Source organism: Anomalospiza imberbis, chromosome 27 (assembly GCF_031753505.1).
Source record: "Anomalospiza imberbis isolate Cuckoo-Finch-1a 21T00152 chromosome 27, ASM3175350v1, whole genome shotgun sequence".
In the NCBI taxonomy this organism is placed as follows: Eukaryota; Metazoa; Chordata; class Aves; order Passeriformes; family Viduidae; genus Anomalospiza; species Anomalospiza imberbis.
The window spans coordinates 2,980,741-3,000,325 of NC_089707.1; the positions used below are offsets into that span (position 1 = coordinate 2,980,741).

General features: G+C 59.0%; 1 protein-coding gene across 4 annotated transcripts; it reads left to right on the forward strand.

The window, feature by feature from the left end:
• Positions 1-3,824: 3,824 nt before the first annotated feature.
• TLE2 (TLE family member 2, transcriptional corepressor) lies at positions 3,825-19,148 on the forward strand. 4 transcript variants are annotated; one of them, XR_010993814.1, is made up of 19 exons: positions 3,825-4,037; positions 4,505-4,568; positions 5,708-5,752; positions 7,473-7,535; positions 7,763-7,837; positions 9,583-9,775; positions 11,802-11,818; positions 12,812-12,904; positions 13,294-13,338; positions 14,423-14,563; positions 15,618-15,759; positions 16,148-16,311; positions 16,661-16,737; positions 17,166-17,415; positions 17,596-17,843; positions 17,959-18,102; positions 18,184-18,334; positions 18,465-18,541; positions 18,617-19,148. XR_010993814.1 is itself a non-coding variant. In XM_068173868.1 (19 exons), the coding sequence occupies exons 1-19, from the start codon at positions 3,841-3,843 to the stop codon at positions 18,722-18,724; spliced, it is 2,298 nt and encodes a 765-aa protein (XP_068029969.1). In that variant the 5' UTR covers positions 3,825-3,840; the 3' UTR covers positions 18,725-19,148. The 4 variants fall into 4 exon arrangements, 3 of the variants coding, with proteins under 3 accessions (XP_068029969.1, XP_068029971.1, XP_068029970.1); XM_068173868.1 differs by having other exon boundaries at positions 17,955-18,102; XM_068173870.1 differs by having other exon boundaries at positions 17,596-17,838.
• The last annotated feature ends 437 nt before the right edge of the window (positions 19,149-19,585 follow it).

The window sequence follows — 19,585 nt, forward strand, 5'->3', positions numbered from 1 at the left end:
GAAAACTCAGCAGAGCCCTGACTCATAAAGGGTGGGTTGAGAGACACGCGGTGGCAGCCCCTGCCCCGCTGCCCACAGAGGCTGCCGTGGACACGGGGGGCAGAGGGCAGGGCCAGGACCCCACCTGGCAGTGCCCATGTCCTGAGCACCAAGCAGCGCAGCATTAACCCAGGCTTGGCATGGATTCCTGCTCACAGCTGCCAGGGGTTTGACAAAACTCTGCTGTCACCCATCTCCTCCCTTCCACCTGCCTGGCACTGGAGGGTCAAACCCCGGTCTCCTTCCTCCTCCATGCAGCGAGCAGCTGGCAGTTTTTCACTGGATGTCACTTGTTTGGCTCTTTCCCGCAGGACAGAACCCCCAGCGGGAGTCGGAGTCGCCTCTGGCACATCCCCCTGTGGCTCCCACCCTCCTCATTTTACAGCCCAGCTCTGCCTGAAACAATGGCACAGCAACGGTGGAGGAGCAGGGCTTCCTTCCCAGCTCACCGCTAATGCAGGAATGCCGAGCTCTTCCTGGCTGCAGCGAGCACCAGATAAAAGCTAAAGGAGGCATCAATAATTAAAAACCACTCAGAGCTGGTAAGTGCAAAGAGGAGCCAACACACGGATCGAAGGCAGAGAGCGGAGTCTGTCAGCTGCTGGGGTGCTCTGAGGGCTCCCACTCCTCTTTTGCAGCCCCTGGAACCAGGGACACCTGGAGGGGACACCTGTCCCCAAGGGCTCTGGGGACATGTGGCTTTGGAGAGTGGACACCAGCACTGGGGTTTTGGGGATGGGGAGCTGCAGTTTGGTCCTGGAAGTGGAGCTCAGGGAACTGGGGAACCTTGGGTTCCAGTACGGCTTTGGCTTAGATCTCACTGGTTTGGTGCCAGATCCTTTCCTCAGTTCCCCTTCCCATCCCATGACCATTCCAGGGCTGACTCCAGTCAGGATGAGGTCCCTGTTTGTGCCAGCTGCCCTGGGAAATTCACGTTGTCTGACCGTGCCAGGAACTACTCTGCTGAGTTTGTGCCTCCTCATTCAAGTAGGCAAACAAGCAGCTGAAAATAGGATGGTTTGATGAGCCACAGCCACCCTTGGTGTCTCTGCAAAACGTGGTGAGCTCTGCCCTTGAGCATCCCTTCTGGAGATGTGCTGGACACAGGGGCTGTGTGTGGGACCACCATGGCATGGAGCAGGACAGAGCTGGGCTGCCCTGTGCTCCCCTGTGCCAGGCTGGCATTCAGGGAGGGAGCTGAAAGGCAAAATCCCGGGGTAATTCCAACAGCAGCAACCTCTCTTGCTGGGATCCAGTTTCAGATGGAGCTCCTGGGTGTCCCAAAGCCTGCGTTGGTTTGATTTCTCTGCTGCTGTCAGAGTATTTGCCTCTTGATCCCAGCATGGATTTCAAACATCCTCGTCCTTTGGGGCTCTGCAGGGGGTGGCTGAGCATCCTGCAGTGGTGACAGCCAGGTCTGGGCTGTGGCTACTGCCCAGCACGGTCCCCATGGCCAGGGACAGCAGCAGGACCATCTCCTCTTGCTGCTGGGGGTGCCAAGGGTTAAGTGCTGTTGTTTACTCCCATCCAAACACAAATTAATCTCTGGGTTACAGGCTGTGCTGCTCCAGGGCTCTTGTCAATCACTGATGGAGGCTGATCAAGACACGTGTGACACCCATCACTCCGGAGCTGCCTGCTCCAGCTTTACCTGTGACAGGAGCACAGAGACTGCCGAAGGAAAACTGGCAATTTTCAGAAAGGAGTTTTGAAAAACGCTGCAAAACATCTCCTCGGTCTATCCTCTCCTTGAAACACGATCTGAAATGTTTCCAGCCTTTGAAAATACACTTTCCTTAAAAAAAAAACCAAAAAACTCAGCTGTCCCAATAAGGCAACACATACACACAGAGAAAAAAAATCCTTTAAAACTTTACATTTGGATTAAAACATGCAGCTATAGGATGTAAACACAGAAAACATCTATGTGACTGCACAGAAGGGAGGGTTTTGGAGGGTTTGAAGCTGGTGTCCATCACTGCCCGAGTCAGTGGATCTGCCCAGAGAACACCTGTGGCCAGGGAAAGGTAAAGGGGCAACTGCTGGGGCTGGGTTGGCTCCTTGCTTGGGACTGACAGGGTCTGGGGCCAGCCTGGCCAGTGCCGGGAGAGCCCCCAGTCCTGGCTGGGGAGGAGAGGCAGGGACACCAGGGGCTGGAGGGATGGCAGGGGGGCAAGAAGAGGGAGAGCCTCCAGTGCCCAGCGCCTTGTCCCTGCCCCGGCCGCTGCCAGCACGCACCACGTAAATAACACAATGAATAAAATATCAGGAAGAAATGTGAGGCATTAAATATTTAACCCTGTGCCTGCCTGCGCAGTGCCCAGGTACAGCTGGGTCCTGCAATATTTAAAGGTTGCTCCTCGCTCGCTTTTCCCACCCCCGAGCGCGGTGACTTCGCAGCAGCCGCGGCTGGAGGGGTCGCGGGGGACCGGGCAGGGCCCCTCGGTGAGATCCCCTCCGGGACCCTCCGCGGGAGCGCTCCTCGGCCGCAGGAGCCCCACGGCCCCGGAGCCGCCGGGCCCGCGGCCCTCGCTCCCGAGCCGCCGCCGCTCACCGCCCCACGTTACTTTGAGTGGCAGCTGGCGGCAGCCGCAAGGCCTCGTGGGCCGCGCAGTCTGCCTGCCCGGGCCGCCCGCGGCGGGAGCCCCGCCTGCTCCCGGCGCTGGGCCGAGCCCCGCGGCAGACGTGGGCCGGGCCGCTCCCCGGGCCCGCGGCGGCGGCAAGGACGGCACGCACCGGCCCGGGGCGCCGCCGCCGTGAGGGCGTAGCCAAGGGCTGACTACAACTCCCGGCGTGCCCCGCGGCGCCTCCTTGGGGGCTCCGGCCGCCCGCTCACTTCTTATTGGCCATCCCGCTCTCTGGCGTCACGAGCCCATGTGGGAACCGCGCAGGGCGATTGGCTGGCGCTCCCGCAGCGGCAGCCAATGGCCGGTGCGAGCGCCGCCGCTGCGGGCTGCGGGGCCGGTTAAGGTGGAGCGGGCGGAGGGGACGGGATGGGATGGGATGGGGAGGCTTCGCCGTTCCCGCCCCTCCCGGTGGGGCTGCCCGGGGCACACCGGGGGTCTAGTCCGCAGGGACCCCGGCCTGACTGTGCACCGGGCCCCGCTGCCCCTGGGGTCCCCGGCCCGGCAAACACTGTCCGGCTGCACTCGTTTGTGATGTCCGCCCCCGGGCGCTGCCCCGCCGGCGGCCGGTGCCGCGTCCGCCCGCAGCGTCGGGGGCGGTAGCAGCGCCCGGCGTCGCTCCCCGGGGACCGGGCTGCCCCGGGGACGGGGGATGCTCCGGGCCGCGCGCGCGAGCGGCACCGCGCTGGGGGCCGCGCGCGTGGCGGGGCCCGGGGCGGGGGAGGCGCCCGGTGAGCTCCGGGCCGGGGCCGCCGTGCGGGCGGGCGCCTCCCGAGCGGCTCCGTTCGGGACAGCAGCGGCGGCTCCAGGGCCGGCGCCTTGCCCGGGCTCCCGTCGGTCTCCGGCATCGCCGCGCTCGCGCGGGGCCGGCGCGGGAGCTCCGGTGCCGCGCTCGCGCTGTCCCGAGCCCCGCGGGAACGCGCCTCCTTAAGCGGGCACGGGCGGCCGGGGCGCGCGGGGCCGAGCGGCCGCTTCCCCCCACCGGGGCCGCCCCTGCCCCGCCCCGGCCCCGCCGGGGGCGAGCGGAGACCCCGCGACCGCCGCCCGCGCCCCGGCGGAGCCGCCCGGCGAAACCCCGGCTCCCCGCCCAGCCGAGGCACCCCCGTGTCCCGGGAGGGGCGGGCAGCAGCAGCGCCCGGGGAGCGGGGGGGCCGGGCCGGGAGCCCGGGCGCTCAGGATGTTCCCGCAGGGACGGCACCCGGTAAGTGCCGCGGGGGCGGCGGGGCCGGGCCGGGCCGGGCCGCGGGACCGAGCCGCAGCCTCCAGCCGGGCTGTCTCTCCGCTGCAGCCCGGGCAGCCCTTCAAGTTCTCGGTGCTGGAAATCTGCGACCGCATCAAGGAGGAATTTCAGTTCCTGCAGGCGCAGTACCACAGGTGGGGCGGGGGGCGACGGGGACGGGGTCGGGATGGAGGGAGCGCCTGGGGCTGAGCTGTGATGGGGCGAGGGAGGCTGGAGCGTTCCAGCAGGGGGGAAAGTGGGGAAGGAGGAGGTGGAGAAAAGGAGCCTGGGGGAGGGAGGAAGAGGAGAGGGGTTTGGGCTGAGGGGCAGCGAGAAAGCGACAGTCGGGGTGCCAGGTCCTGAGCGGGGGTCCCAAGGCGGGGAGCAGCCGCGTTTCCTCTGGCTGAGCGGGGTGTAGGGGCAGGGAGGGCACAGAGCCCTGGGCGGGTGCTACAGGTGTGTGCACAGCACAGCCGTGGGGTGCAGGTGCCCCAGGGAGGGTGTGTGACACCCCTGCAGCCCCGGGAGCCCGCGGGGGCACGCAGGAGATGTGCTGAGCTTGCCCCAGGGATGGGGCAGGAGCTGCAGGTCCGTGAATGGAAGCCCTGGCTCCCCTTTGCAGCCTGAAGCTGGAATGTGAGAAGCTGGTGAGCGAGAAGACAGAGATGCAGAGACATTATGTCATGGTGAGCTGGCCCTGCCGTGTCCCCCTGCCCCCCCTGAAGGGCTGTCCCCCTGGGCTGCTGCCCTCACACAGATCTGGGGGCTGGGGCTCCTCTCAGCCCCTGCCCTGCCCAGTGCTGACCTTGGGGCTGGGGAGATGGGAGGGAGGAAGGAGTTAATCACCATTTCTAGCAACGCTGGCTCTTGGTGCTCAGTGCTGCTTGAGCCCGGGAATCCTGCCATAGGTTTTGTCTCTTTTTTTTTTTTTTGTTGTTGTTTCGGTTTTTTGGGTTTTTTTTTTTTTTTTTACCTTTTTCTATCTGGCCTTATAAGAGAGCTCCCAACTCCTTCCCCTCTCTCTCCCAAGGGGTGGATATTTAAGAACTGATGCTCCAAGGCTCGTGGTTTGGGTGGAAAGGGAAGGAGCAGGGCAGGAGCCCTCCACAGTTGCCAATGAAGGGTTAACAGGCCCCAAGACAGACTGACCTGGGCACCAGCCAGAGCCTCCCAGGAGCAGGGGAGCTGCTGGGAGGAAGGAAAGAGGATGGGGACAGCAGAGCAGCTCCTTCTCCTTCAGCATTTGACTTTACTGGCCCCTCTGGGGAAAGGGGGAACCCAAGTGACACCATCCAAGAGGCAAAAAATGTGAATTTGGGCAAAGCCCATCCCGGGGGTGAATACAGCCCTGTCTGTGGGGCTGGGTGTTGATATTGCAGGGCATGTTCCTCTCACCCATCAGCTGGGATCCCTCCCCACATCCTGGCGGCTCAGGGATTTCCAGAGGTGCATTGCTACCCTTGGAACAGGATTTGCTGGGGGGAAAGCAGATCCTCCGGTGCCCTTTTCTGCCCAGGTGTGGGGGATTGGGGTCAGCACCCCTGGCAGAGTCACTGGTGGCTGCTGAAGGGTGAAACCTGTAACAGGTTCCAAGTGGGGTGGGATGAGCCAGGACAGGATCTGGGGGGACAGCAGGACTGGCTTCCCCTGGCTTCAACAAATTGCAGGTGTTAACAGCCTGTGACTGCTCCCTGCCTTGTCCCCGGCTCCTGGCGCAGTGTGCCAGCCATTCCTCGTGGGCTGGAGCCAGCCAAACCCCAGGCTGGTCCTGGGCCAGTTGCTGTGGACAGCTCCTAACCAGGCTGTCTTGTGGTTTCCCTCTCAGTACTACGAGATGTCCTACGGCCTGAACATTGAAATGCACAAGCAGGTAAGTGCAGCGAGGGCTGGGACAGCAGCAGGGGAGGGTGGGGAAGAGGCCGAGGTTGGAGACTTTGTTGGAAAATTATCTCCCTTGAGCCCTGTGGCACGGGAGATGTGACACAGCTCTGTTCGAGGGACTGGCTGCAAAGGGATCCAGCAGTTGTCAGGATGTGTTATTGAGTTCCCCATCCCAAAGAGAACCACTCAGAGCCCTGCTGTGAGCCCTGGTGCCTCCCTGCAGTGCTTCCCTGGGGCCCCACTTGAAGGAGAGCTGTGGAGGAAACAGCAGGAGCTAGAGCCCAGAGGCAAATGGATTGTCTTTCTTTTCTTTTTTTCTTAATCCCCTTTTCCTTTCCCAAAGCCAGAGGAGTGTTTTCACCCTTCCCTGGTTCCCCTTTTGTTCCAGCGTTAATTTGCTTTCCCTCTTCAGATTTATCAATCTAGTCATCATGGGCTCTCTGCCAGGGAAATTAGTTTGGACCAATGCCTGACAAAGTGGCAAGTCAACTGCCATATCCCTCCAGCTGGCTCAGCCCCTCCGAGTTTGCTCCTTTTGTTAGCAGGGAGCGTGCTGGGGACCACGAGCACACTCCTGCCACCCTTACACACTCCAAAATCCAGTGGGACTGGGAGCCAGGGGCGGCCCAAGCCCCGTGGGACCGGGGACTCTGCCCACGAGGTGGTGGCCAAGTGGTTGAGGAGTGGGAGCCTGGGCAGGAGGGGGTCTCTGGCTCTGTGGGCACGGTGGCAGTGGCTGAGAGAGCAGCTGGGACCTGCAGGTGAGCACAGGGTGCTGGTGGGTGTGGGGCACAGCAGGTAAATGTTCCCTTTGTTCTCCCTTGGCTCCCAGCCTGGTTTGACCTCTGCAACACCGGCGGGGATTGTCAGAAACTTGAGCTGATAAAACCCTTCAGAGCAGCCAGTCCCGGGCTGGATTTACAGCAGGGGGGGGAAATCCAATTTTCCCCAGGAGATGCGGGTTTGCTCTTGGAGAGGCTGGGCTGGAAGTCGCAGCCCCTTTCCTCGGAAGTGCCGCTTGCCCTGGTGGGAACGCTGTGGGTTTGTCTGCAGCCACAGAGCCTCTCCTCAGAGGATGCACCGGGTTTTCTGCATTCCCCTGTGGGCAGGGGCAGGTCTGGGGGTGCTTTGTGCCTCTGAAGGGGCAGGGGGACCTGTCCCAAGGCTTGATGGGGATGGGAGTGGAGTCCCTGCTCTGGGTCAGGGCAGGTATCTTGTGGGATTTGCTGGTCCGATGCCGAGAGGGCTGAATCTGTGCAGTTCTGCACCCTGCTTGCTGGCTTTGAGTTGGATGTTTGGGAAGGGAAGGCACAGGGAAGGGCCCACTGCCAGCGCCTGTGGCTCGGCTCCCCTCCGTCCCTGCCCGCAAAGCCAGGATGGGTTTGGGCTGAGCAAAGCCAGCTGGGCTGTGAAAGGACTGACAGCTTGGAGCTTGCCTTGGCCTGGGGCCACGCAGGGATTTAGGCGTGGGTTCCCTCCCATGTGCCTGGCAGCCTAAGGGGGTCCAGCAGCCCTGGGCAGAGCCCTCCCTTGGCAGCAGCTCGGGAAATCCCAGCAGGGATGCAGAGGCAGCAGGAGAATTTCCGCCAAGAGGGCGTGGGTGGGGAGAGGTGAACTCCTCCGCAGAGGCTGAGTGTTTGCAGGATGCTGCAGGGGAACAGGATGGGTGATCTCTGGTGATACCTGCTGATACGTGCTTCTTCTTTCAGGCAGAGATTGTCAAGAGGCTGAGTGCCATTTGTGCCCAGATGATTCCCTTCCTGACGCAGGAGGTAAGGAGGAGGCAGGGGGTGTGCATCAGATCGCTCTGGCTTCTTGGGAAGGGGCGAATCAAAGTCCAGCCTGAACATTCTGGGGAGATTTTGGGGAAGAAAACCTCCGTGCCTGGGCTGGAGGGGTGGGAGAAGGGGCTGTGCAGGGGTGCGTGGGGCAGTGTGGAGCCAGGTGCTCCCTCCAGGCAGGAGCAGGGTGTGAGCACCCCCGTGCTCTTCGTCCCCAGCACCAGCAGCAGGTCCTGCAGGCAGTGGAGCGGGCCAAGCAGGTGACCATGGGCGAGCTCAACAGCATCGTCGGGGTGAGTCGCACTGCCTGGCTGTGGGCAAAGACCCTCTCCTGCCCGGGAGTTCAGGCAGTGATGGGGGAGGTCAGGGCTTTTACTGTTTTGATACACCCATTTTTTACCATTTAAGGGGTTTTTACTATTTTGATACACCCATTTTTTACTATTTAAGGGATTTTACTACTTTGATACACCCGTTTTTTACCATTTAAGGGGTTTTACTATTTTGATACACCAATTTTTTTCTATTTAAGGGGTTTTACTACTTTGATACACCCATTTTTTTCTATTTAAGGGATTTTACTACTTTGATACACCCATTTTTTACCATTTAATGGATTCTACTATTTTGATACACCCATATTTTTCTATTTAAGGGGTTTTACTATTTCGATACACCCATTTTTTACCATTTAAGGGATTTTACTACTTTGATACACCCATTTTTTACCATTTAAGGGGTTTTACTATTTTGATACACCCATTTTTTACCATTTAAGGGGTTTTACTATTTTGATACACCCATTTTTTTCTATTTAAGAGTTTTTTACTATTTTGATACACCCATTTTTTTCTATTTAAGAGTTTTTTACTACTTTGATACACCCATTTTTTACCATTTAAGGGGTTTTACTATTTTGATACACCCATTTTTTACTATTTGAGAATTTTTTACTATTTTGATACACCCATTTTTTACCATTTAAGGGATTTGACTATTTTGATACACCCATTTTTTTCTGTTTAAGGGGTTTTACTATTTTGAAACACACATTTTTTTTCTATTTAAGGGGTTTTACTGCTTTGATACACCCATTTTTTACCATTTAAGGGGTTTTACTATTTTGATACACCCATTTTTTACTATTTAAGGGGTTTTACTATTTTGATACACCCATTTTTTTCTATTTAAGAGTTTTTTACTACTTTGATACACCCATTTTTTACCATTTAAGGGGTTTTACTATTTTGATACACCCATTTTTTTTCTATTTAAGAGTTTTTTACTATTTTGATACACCCATTTTTTACTATTTGGGAGTTTTTTACTATTTTGATACACCCATTTTTTTCTATTTAAGAGTTTTTTACTATTTTGATACACCCATTTTTTACCACTTAAGGGGTTTTTTACTATTTTGATACACCCATTTTTTACTATTTAAGGGTTTTTACTATTTTGATGCACCCATTTTTTACCACTTAAGGGATTTTACTATTTTAATACACCCATTTTTTTCTATTTAAGGGGTTTTACTATTTTGATACACCCATTTTTTTACTATTTTGGGGTTTTTACTAGTTTGGCACACCCATTGTGGTGAAAGGGGTTTGCCACGGTGTCCTGAAGGTGTTGGGTGCCCTGTGGGACACGCCCTGGGCAGAGCAGGGCACAGCCATGGCTTGGGCTCGCGTCTGCAGCAGCGAGGGACTCGCGGGTGGATGGGGCAGTGGGTGGAAGGGGCACAGGAGGAAAACAAAGTCCAGAGAGAGAATAAAAGAGGCTGTGCTGAGCCTGCTGAACCCTCAGAGCCCAGACAGCCCCGGGGGGAAGGGGCAGGGGTGTCACCCAGCCTGTGCAGCCCCCACAGCTCCGCTGCCCCCTCCCCATCCCTGTCTCATCCCTGTCTCATCCCATCGCGCTTGGCCTCGCAGCCCGCGGGGAGGGAGGGGAGGGAGGGGAAGGGAGGGGAGGGCCCGGCCATGGCTGCGGCTGCCTCCTCCACCTCCAGGACCATTTGCTCTTTCTCTTTCAGCAGCAGCAGCAGCTTCAGCACCTCTCCCAGCACGCATCCCCCCTCCCGCTGACACCCCACCCCTCCAGCATGCAGCCCCCTAGCCTGAGCGGGGCCAGCGGCACCTCGGGGCTCCTGGCCCTCTCGGGGGCACTGATGGCACAGGTTCAGCTGGCCACCAAGGAGGACAGAGTGGCCCAGGATGGGGAGAACAGAGGTAAGGGGAAGAAGCACAGCCGGGTTAACCCTTTAAAGGCTGGCCAGCGTGTGCAGGGATCCTGCTGCCTGCTCTGCCTCTTTGCTGAGGCTCCTGGCTGCTGCATCCCCGGGGATGGCAAATCCAGCTCATGGAATGCCTGCAGCCCCAGGAGGCTGGCTCTGTTTGTGACCTGGGAACTGCTGCTCTGCAGAGATGCTGTGTGTGCAGCCCTGGCCCTGGGCAAGTGTTTGTGCACACACACAGCTCTCCCTGCTCCCCTGGGTGTTTCCAGTGCATGAAGGTCTCCCCCCTCCATGAGGCAGCTGGGAGGTCCCCACCACAAAGAAATCCTCTCTTTTTACACCAAGTAAAGATCTGATACTTAAAGATGAGACTTTTAAGGAAAATACTGCTTGCAAGCCCGGTAGAAACTGTGACAGCCACAAGCCTGGGGCAAGGAATTTAGAAAGCAGAGCCTCATTGCCTGTGTTGTGTCGTGTAAATTACACTAATTCCTAGTCCAGATGGGTGCCTCCTCCTGTCAGGATCAGCGAGTGCCTTACAAACATCATCAATATTTAATCATCGTTAAATCAGTGCTCTGAATGCTATTGGCAGGCCTGGGCCAAATTAGTAACTCTGCCCAGCTCTGCTCGTGGCCTGTTGCTGCTCAAGGGCTGCACAAAGGAGGAGCTGCTCTGAGCTCAAGTCACCTTTTCAGAGCACAAGCATGGAGTGGTTGTGCTGAGAGGAGGCTGGGGCAAGGAGAGAGGCTCTGGGCAGCTCTGTGGGCTAGAAACAGGCAGCCGGATTTAGCAGGAGTGATGTTTCCCTGCAGACTCCCCTGGGGAAGGTGCTGACTGAGATGCACTTGGGTCAGGACCCAAGAGCAGCAGCAAAGCCAGGCACTGGGTGGGGTTTGCTGCAGGTTCCCATGGTCTGGTTTGGCCTGTAGGATTTCAAGGTGATGAAAAGAGCAGCAGGAAGCTGTCGGTGGCAGCTCTGCCCCCCTGCACACAGCTGTCTGCAGCTCAAATCCTGCCCGTGTTTCTTTAAGGATGGCTTCCACAAAGGAGGAAAACAAAGTCCAGAGAGAGAGAATAAAAGCAGGCTGTGCTGTGCTGAGCCTGCTTAACCCTCAGAGCCCAGGCAGCCTGTGCCTCCAGCCAGAACTTCTCTCAGCCTGGGTGTCTGGCCGTGGTGAGGGCCATTCCTTATTAAAAAAAAAAAAAGGTTGAAATGCTCCATCTGTCTGGGGTTAATCCTCAGTGCTCTGCCATAGTTAGCCAGAGCTGGTGTGAGTCAAGCTGAGCCAGGGGTGCACAGGGCTGATGGCAGGCATCTGGTCCCACTCCAGACCACGGCCCTGGAGCAGTGCCTACAAGAATCCCTCAGCTTCCCATCCCTGCCTCATTTTGCCAGCAGGGACCTGGGCTCGTTCTCTCTAAACACTGGTGGATCTTTAGGAACAAAACTCAGCCAGGGAAGGTTGCTGAAGCCCAGCCCACAACCCTGTGCTCGTATTTGCAGTAAATGCCTGGCACTCCTTCCCTGGGCTCAGGGAAGTGGACCTGCTTTGCTGTGCATGTACAAAAGCCTCAGAGTTTCCAAGCAGGGCTTTAAGGCATGGCTTCCTAAGGAAATAGGATGGGTGTGATTCAGGGGATCTCAGCTGGCGGCCAGCTCTCCCCTCCTGGTGCCTTTGGACCTGTTGTCATGTCTAGGGAAGAGATACCAGAGCTGGGATAAGTTCTTGGGAGGAGGTGGGTGGATAGAGATTCCCCTGCTTCTCTGAGGAGCACCAAAGTGCTGACGTCCCGTTAGACAGCAGAGAATCCTCTCTTCAGGTGGGCAAAGTGGGAAAGCAGGTGTGATTTTTTATTTGTTTGTTTTCTAAACCTTGTCCTGCTGTTCCCTGCTGTGCCCCTCTCTCCTTCCTGCCTGGGTTTGTGGGGCACAAGTTTGGCATTAACAACCTCTCCCTGTCCTCCCCTCTGCTCTGCCATGGACCTGGGATGCTCTCCCTGCTGCTGCCTGGTTCCAGAGCACACCCCAAGCCGGGTAAGTTGTGACAGGCAAGTGGCCTCAGCTGGCCCTGATGGCATCTCCAGTGTGCTCCAAGCTGGCCACTGGCTCCTGGGAAGGGATGGGGCTGCTGGGTGAGCTTTGCTGGCCTGGGTGGGCTGTGTTTGCATCGGGGTTTTGTAACTGAAGGTTCTGGGCCACCTCAATTCAGTCTTTGCTGATGCAAGGAGCTAAAGATCAAGGGCTGCTCCCAAAATAACCAGCTCTGTCCTTTTCAAGGAGTTTCCAGTTTAGGAATCATTCTGAACAGGTCTCAGAGCTCTCAGCCCCTCTGCAGTCCTTGGCTGCCCCCTCCCTTTTAGGATCCCCCCCAGTCCCAGAGCTGTGACTCTCTTCCCAGGCTCTACAGTAGCTCTGCAGAATCCAGGGTACAGGCAGGGGAAGGAAGGGTTAATGATCTCCACTGGGGAATTGTAGGCATTGATCTATAGGAGAGGAGGTGTCTGTGATTCCCTGACTGCCCAGACACCTCCTCCAGACAGGGCTGGGGGACAGGGATGGCCCTTTCTGCCCCCTGGCTCAGTGTCACAGCTGCTGATGTGCCTGTGCTGGGAGCAGTCAGCTGCAGGGAGCCCTGGCACGGGGCATCTCTGTCACCTTCTGGCTGCATTGTCACCAGTGTGGGGATGCCAGGGGATGTGTGACACCCCTGCAGCTGCCAGCAGCATCTGGGGGAGGGCTGTTCTGCCTGCTTGGCTCCATTCTGCTTCCCAAGCCTCGTGGCAGGGTTGAGGTGAAGTAAACACGGCTCCAGTGGGGATTTCTGCTCCACCCTGGCTCCTTGTCTCTGCACGGGTGGATCTCCCTTGCTTGGCTCTGGGTTTTGTGCTTTGGGGTCCTTCCCAGCAGCCAGGGAGATGCTTTGGAGGATGGAGGTGGTCATGGAGCAGGGCCTGACCCCACTGAGAGCTGAGGGGTGGCTGCCTGCCCTCACAGTGGCTCTCACACCTTCCTCTCCCTCTGCCTCAGAGCATTTCTTCTTCCCCCGCCGAGAGCCTGCAGGACGAGGAGCGCACGGGGCTGAAGAGGAAGCGGGAGGAGAAGGAGCTGCCTGGGCATTCTGTGAGTGCCCCAAGGGCTGGGGCTGGCAGGGCTGGGCTGGGGAGGTGGCTGGGGAGCCCTGTGCCCGCCCTGCTGCACAGGGCTGGTGTCCTGTGAGCAAGAACAAACCAAATGAGGAGCCCCAGGGAGGCCCTTCAGCCCGAGGGCTGGTCGCTGCCTGCAGGACGTGGTTGGCGTTGGTCCAGGGAGTGATGTACAGGAGAAAATGGGTCCAGGGAGTGATGTACAGAAGAAAATGTGTCCAGGGAGTGATGTACAGGAGAAAATGGGTCCAGGGAGTGATGTACAGGAGAAAATGGGTCCCTCTGGGGTCCTGGGACAGATCACAGAGCCTGGTCCAGCATCTCCCTGTCCTGACTGAGCCCTTCTGGATTTCTCCCTCCTCACAGGACAGCGATGGGGACAAGAGTGACTACAACCTGGTGGTGGATGAGGTAAGCCCTTGGAGCCTGGCAAGGCATCCTGCTCAAGCTGCAGTTGTTGGGTTTAGGACTCTGGTTCCCCAGCTTTGGGGTTCTTTAGGCTCCAGCTCGTTGCTGCTGGGCAGCAGTGGCCAGCCAGGACACGTGCCAGCCCTGCTCCAGTGTGTTGTGCCAGCCAAGACTGATTCCACTCCCACTGCTCTGGGAAGGCTGTGCCAGCCAGGGCTCAGCTTTGCCAGCCACAGGCTTGGCTCTGCTTCACAATCCCCTTTCAGCCCCTCTGCTGCAGCATCCCATATGGGGAGGCTGATAAGCTGGGATGAGAGCTCCATGGAGCTGGGCTTGCTGCTGGCAGCTCCTGTGGGTGGAGGTGGCAGGAACCTCGTGGCACACCCTGGCCCTGCCAGCCCCAGGCCTGGAGCCCACCAAGGTCCTGCCCTGCCTGGCCCTCGAGCAGCCTCGACTTTAACTCACCTCAGTGCAGGGCATTCACTGAATTCCAGTCTGCTGCAATGGAAGTGCCACATGCTTCTAGTATAGCCTTTCCTGTCTGAGGCACACCTGACAGAACTTGATCCCAGCCACCACTGTTCGTGGTAGAGAAGATGTTTGTGGGGACATGCTTGTTCCTTTCCTAGAAGACAGAGGGGAGAGAAAGGTATGAGGTCTTTTTTCACTCGTGTCACTTCCTAAGAGAATACAAGCCCTGAAAGGAAGATCAGGAGGAATTTCTGCAGCAAATGACGCTTATGAAAGCTACTCATTGTGCTGATAAAAAGTCACAGACCTGGTTGAACGGGAGTGCAAGAGCTGAGGGTTGCCTTGCCTCTGAAATGGCAGCCTCAGCTCCTCATGTGTGCTGATCTCCATCCCTCCTTGTGAAGGCATCTGTGGCCACCAGTGTCCTCTGAACCTGCTGTCACCTCTCACTTTGTTCAAAGAGAAAAACCGAGGCCATTTCTCATCCAGGGGAGCAGAGCGGATGCGCCTCATTCAGGCTGAGGGGACTGGCAGTGGTGGCTCCCCAGGCTCCCTGTCATGCCTGTCCTCCTACACTGAGGGGTTCCTGCTTCCCACAGAGCTGTTCTCCCCCCAGGACCCACTCTCGGAGCCCGGCAGCCCCGGCCGCTCGCCCAGCCGCCGCCTGGCTCCATCCCGCCGGGAGCTGCCCGGGAGCCCCGCGTCCAGCGGCTCCGGCGGCAGCACCGCGCCCGGCCAGCCCAAGGAGCAGAGCCCGGTGAGGAGCCCCTGGGCTGGGGGTGGCATGTGGGGCCAGCAGCATGGCCATGAATTTCTCTGTGTGGCCAGTCTGAAATGGTCATATATGGCCAGACAGAAATGCCGGGGGTTTGTGCCCACTGGCACCCTCCACCCTGGGGACAGAGGTCCATGCCCTCGGGGTAGGGTGAGTGCTGCTGGGCAGAGCACAGGCTCTGCAGTGTTCTCTGCCTGCAGGATTCCCCAGAGCTGCTCATAACAATTGATTTTTCCTTCTTTTTTTTTTTTTTTTTGCTTCTGCTTTTTTTTTTGTTGTTTTTTTTTTTTTTTCTTTCTTCCTTGCCAAGCACCAGTCCAGCGCTCAGATTGAAACATCAGCATGTGGGAAGGGGGAGGGATGTTTCTGCCACTCCTTGGCCTCCCAGCCACCGCAGGGACAAAGTGATATGTCCCCCCATCTGGGGTCAGGAGCCAGCTGGGGGCTGTGGGCAGCAGCGAGCAGCAGCTCCCCGGCACAATCGGATTAGAGCAGACAAAGCGCCCTGAGCAATCTGCCAGCACAGCACGTAGCTTTTCTCTGTTATTAATTTTTTTTTTTTCCCCTTTGCTGGTGTCGACAAAATCCCCAGACAGAAAAATCAGAAGAAATAGGAGAGGCAGGGGGAAAAAAAGCAGGGAATAAAATAGCTGTGGGCACTGGAGAGGCCAGTTCATGCCAGGCATCCTCTTGGTCCCAGGCTGGGGATGGGGGCACCCCTGCCATGCAGGAGGAGTTTCGCTTGAGGGAGCAGCAGATGTGTCCGTGGGGTCTCGTGCTGGTGGGCACTGCGGGGTTGGGGCACTTTGGGGTGAGCCAAAGCTTGCATGGAGCATTTGCAGCTGTGGGGAGAACGGGAACATGCGAGGGGCAAAGGAGAGGAGAGGGCATCAGGGCCTGGATGGCCAGTCCTTGCCCAGCTCCCTCCAGGAGCTCCTTCCTCCCTGCAAGGTGTGGAGGCTGCTGGCCCAGCTGTGGTGCTGGCCCGGGCTCTGGTCCCACGGCTGAAGCTGCTCTTCTTTCCTCTGCTGCACAGACCGACTCAGCGGCCAGCGCTCCCACCTCCAAGCCCTCCTCTTCCTCACCACCCCGTGACTCCGTCACGCCTGGCCCAGGGCCCAGCTCGGCCGTCCCGCTCCGGCCACCCGCGGCCAAGGCCCCCAGCACCGACACCGTCAGTGAGTGTCCAGGGACAGCACGGGGGCTGCTCTGCTGTGACAGCACCGTGGGGCCGGGATGGAGGGAGGGAGGGAGGCAGGACCCTGTCTGCCACCAGCTGAGCTGGCAGGGCCGTTTGGCTCCACAAGATCAGAGCTATGAACCGTGGCCAACAGGAGCCCCTCTGCCATTGCCACCCGCCTGGTGGGCTCGGACCTGCTGAGTGGTTGGGGCAGAGCTGGGGTTTAATCTGTTTGTCTCTGATGAATTGTCATTTGGGTGGTGCTGCACGAAGCTCGGTGCTTCAGGGCTTGGCTCTGGGGGCCGGAGGGGGTGGCTGTGCAGTCACCAGGTGCCCCTCTCCCCCGGGTGACGCCAGGGCCAAGACGCGGGTCTCTCCTCGTGCAGCTCTCCGCAGCCCCCTGAGCTCCTCCAGCCCTTACACGTCCTCCCTGGGGATGGTGCCCCACGCCGCCCTCAGCGGGGAGCTCCCGGCCGCCGGCCTCTACATGGGCATCCAGCTCTCCGTGCCCCAGGCCAGCAGCGCGCTGCTCCACGGCCGCTCCCCCGTGGTAAGTCACCCTGGGGAGGCCGAGTGCGCCGGCTCTGCTGCCTGTCCCCAGGGCCTGCGCTGTCCCTGGGCAGCCTCTGGGGCTGGAGCCGGGGGTGCAGCCATAGGAAGGGCTCCTTTCCAGGCTGGGATGCGGGGCTGGTGGATTTAGCGTGCTCAGAGAAGCCTCTGCTGGTTCCACTGGTGTCTGTGGGAACCCATTTTGGCCTTTGTCACTGCATGGGAGGACACAGCGAGCAGGGAGCTTGCATAGCGCCAGGCTGGCCTGGTCCCAGGGTGTGCAGGGAAAGGCCTGAGCCCAGCTTTGGTGTCCTCTGCTCTGCTCCTCACGTGCCCTTTGCTTTGTGCAGGTGGCGTTTGAGTCTCACCCTCACCTGAGGGCTTCCACCCTCTCCTCTTCGCTCTCCACCATCCCTGGAGGGAAGCCGTAAGTGGCTGCACACGCTGGGGCTGAGGTGGGTGCTGGGAGCATCTCCCTGCCAAGGGCTCACCCAGGGCAGGGCTGGGCTGAGGGGGAGCTGCTCTCCAGTCCCGAGAGCAGCCATTTCATTGCTGGCAGATGGTGGTAACCAGGAGCTGGGTAATTAAACCCCTCATTAGCCAGGGCACAACGGGCACCTTCCACCTTGGCTTGGGCACCTTCCACCTTGGCTTGAGCATGGCTAACGGAAAGGTCACCTCCTGCCCGTGGACATCACACAGGGGTTGTTCAGGGCTCTCTTCTGCTCCCTTCTAGTGCCTTCTCCTTCCATGTCCTCTGACTCCAAACCGTGCTGCCTGCGTTGGACCCGCGTGGCACCGGCTGCTGTCCACGCAGGATTCTGCTCTGCTTCTCACTGCTCTGCTCCCTTCCAGTGCCTACTCCTTCCACGTCAGCGCCGACGGGCAGATGCAGCCGGTGCCTTTCCCCCCCGACGCCCTCATCGGCTCCGGCATCCCCCGGCACGCGCGGCAGCTGCACACCCTGACCCACGGCGAGGTGGTCTGTGCTGTCACCATCAGCAACTCCACACGACACGTCTACACCGGGGGCAAGGGCTGTGTCAAGGTCTGGGACGTGGGGCAGCCGGGCACCAAGACGGCCGTGGCTCAGCTGGACTGCCTGGTGAGGAGGAGGAGGAGCAGAAATGCCTTTGGGCTGGGGCTGGGAAGGGCAGTGTGCCCCGGCTCCACTGGAGGGGACACAGGGGCCTTTCACATCTGCAGTGGGAGAAGGAGAAGTGTCTCCTGCAAGCCCCTGTGTGCTCATCATGTCCTCCTTGCCTTGCCCTGTTGCCTGTCACAGAACCGTGACAACTACATCCGTTCCTGCAAGCTGCTCCCCGACGGCCGCAGCCTGATCGTGGGGGGGGAGGCCAGCACCCTGTCCATCTGGGACCTGGCAGCCCCCACGCCCCGCATCAAGGCTGAGCTCACCTCCTCTGCCCCCGCCTGCTACGCCCTGGCCATCAGCCCTGACGCCAAAGTCTGCTTCTCCTGCTGCAGCGACGGCAACATCGTGGTGTGGGACCTGCAGAACCAGACGATGGTGAGGTGAGTCTGGGGCAGGGGCAGTAGGGCAGGCACAGGGGGAGATGCCGGCTCACAGGGAGTCAGCTGCCCTGACAGCTGTGGCCTCGTCCTCTCCATCCCCCTCTTTCCCAGGCAGTTTCAAGGCCACACGGATGGTGCCAGCTGCATTGACATCTCTAACTATGGCACCAAGCTGTGGACAGGGGGGCTGGACAACACCGTGCGCTGCTGGGACCTGCGGGAGGGGCGGCAGCTGCAGCAGCACGACTTCAGCTCCCAGGTAGGGCTGGAGCCCGCTGGCAGCACCCTGGGGCCAGCTGGGACCTGCTGGGCCACTGTGTGAGCCTGTCTTTCTCCTCAGATCTTCTCCCTGGGCTACTGCCCCATGGGAGAGTGGCTGGCGGTGGGCATGGAGAGCAGCAACGTGGAGATCCTGCACGTCACCAAACCCGACAAGTACCAGCTGCACCTCCACGAGAGCTGTGTCCTCTCTCTCAAATTCGCCTCCTGCGGTAGGCAAGGGCTGTTTTTTCTGCCTGGGCTGTGGATAGCCTCAGATTTATCCCTGTGCTTTATTCCCCCAAGCTCACCTCCCGTGAATGGTGGCCCAGCCATTGACACCCACTTTGTCTCCTGTCCCAGGGAAGTGGTTCGTGAGCACGGGGAAGGACAACCTGCTCAACGCCTGGCGCGCGCCCTACGGAGCCAGCATCTTCCAGGTGGGCTGAGGCATTTGTGCAGGGGAATGATGGTGGCTCCAGGCCTGCTCTCACCTCCTGCCCTCTCACTCACAGTCTAAGGAGTCCTCGTCAGTCCTGAGCTGTGACATCTCTGTCAACGACAAATTCATCGTTACGGGCTCTGGTGACAAGAAGGCCACAGTGTATGAGGTGGTTTACTGACTCCTGTCACCATCAGGAAAGGGGACACACCTTGCCCAGAGCCACCGTGGCTCACAGAGGCCTCCAGTGCTGGACCTGCCCTCCTGCAGCTCTACTTTTCCTCCTCCACTGCTTTCAGACACAAACCAAGGCCCCAGCCCCATTCTCCTGCCCCTGTTCCTGCAGGAGGCTGGAGGTGAGGGCTGGGTGTAGCCTGGCATCCCCTGAGACTGCGCAAGGGCTGGGCTGGGCATCCTGGACCCTGTCTGTCCCTCAGGCTGGCTGCACAGGGAGCTGGACAAAACCTGAGAGCGTGTGTCTCCTGAATTACTGCTACTGACTTAATGGCACCCATTTTCTGCTGCAGAAACAGCTGTAAATTATCAGTAAAGAAATGTATTTAACTATGTTTTCAATCCCTTACTAATAAAAAGGAACAAAAGAAGGGCTGGGCCGGTTCTGAGCAGGGATCTTTGCCAGCCAGTGCTGCCAGCTGCGCCAAGGGCTGGGCTCTGAAGGGTGTCCTGGGGGGCTGTTTTTGGCCAGCAGCACAGGGGAGGATGCTCCCAGCGTGGCAGAGGTGTGGCTGCCTGCCTGCCATGGCAGCCCCAGCTCCAGCACTGCTCTGTGGTGAGCTGTGGCTGGGGACAGGAGCCCAGAGCAGCTGCCACACCGCAGCCCTTGCCAGCCCCGGGCTCTTGGGAGCAGCCCTGCTTGCCCACGGCAGTGCTGGCAGGCAGCCAGACCGATAAGGCAGGCGCTGAGTGCTCACATCTCATTTCCTTCAAAAACCACTTCCTCCAGCACCAGCCTCTCCTCCTCCCCACGCCCACGGAGCCCGAGGCTGCTCCACTGGGGCACCGCAGAGCCAGCACCACTCTG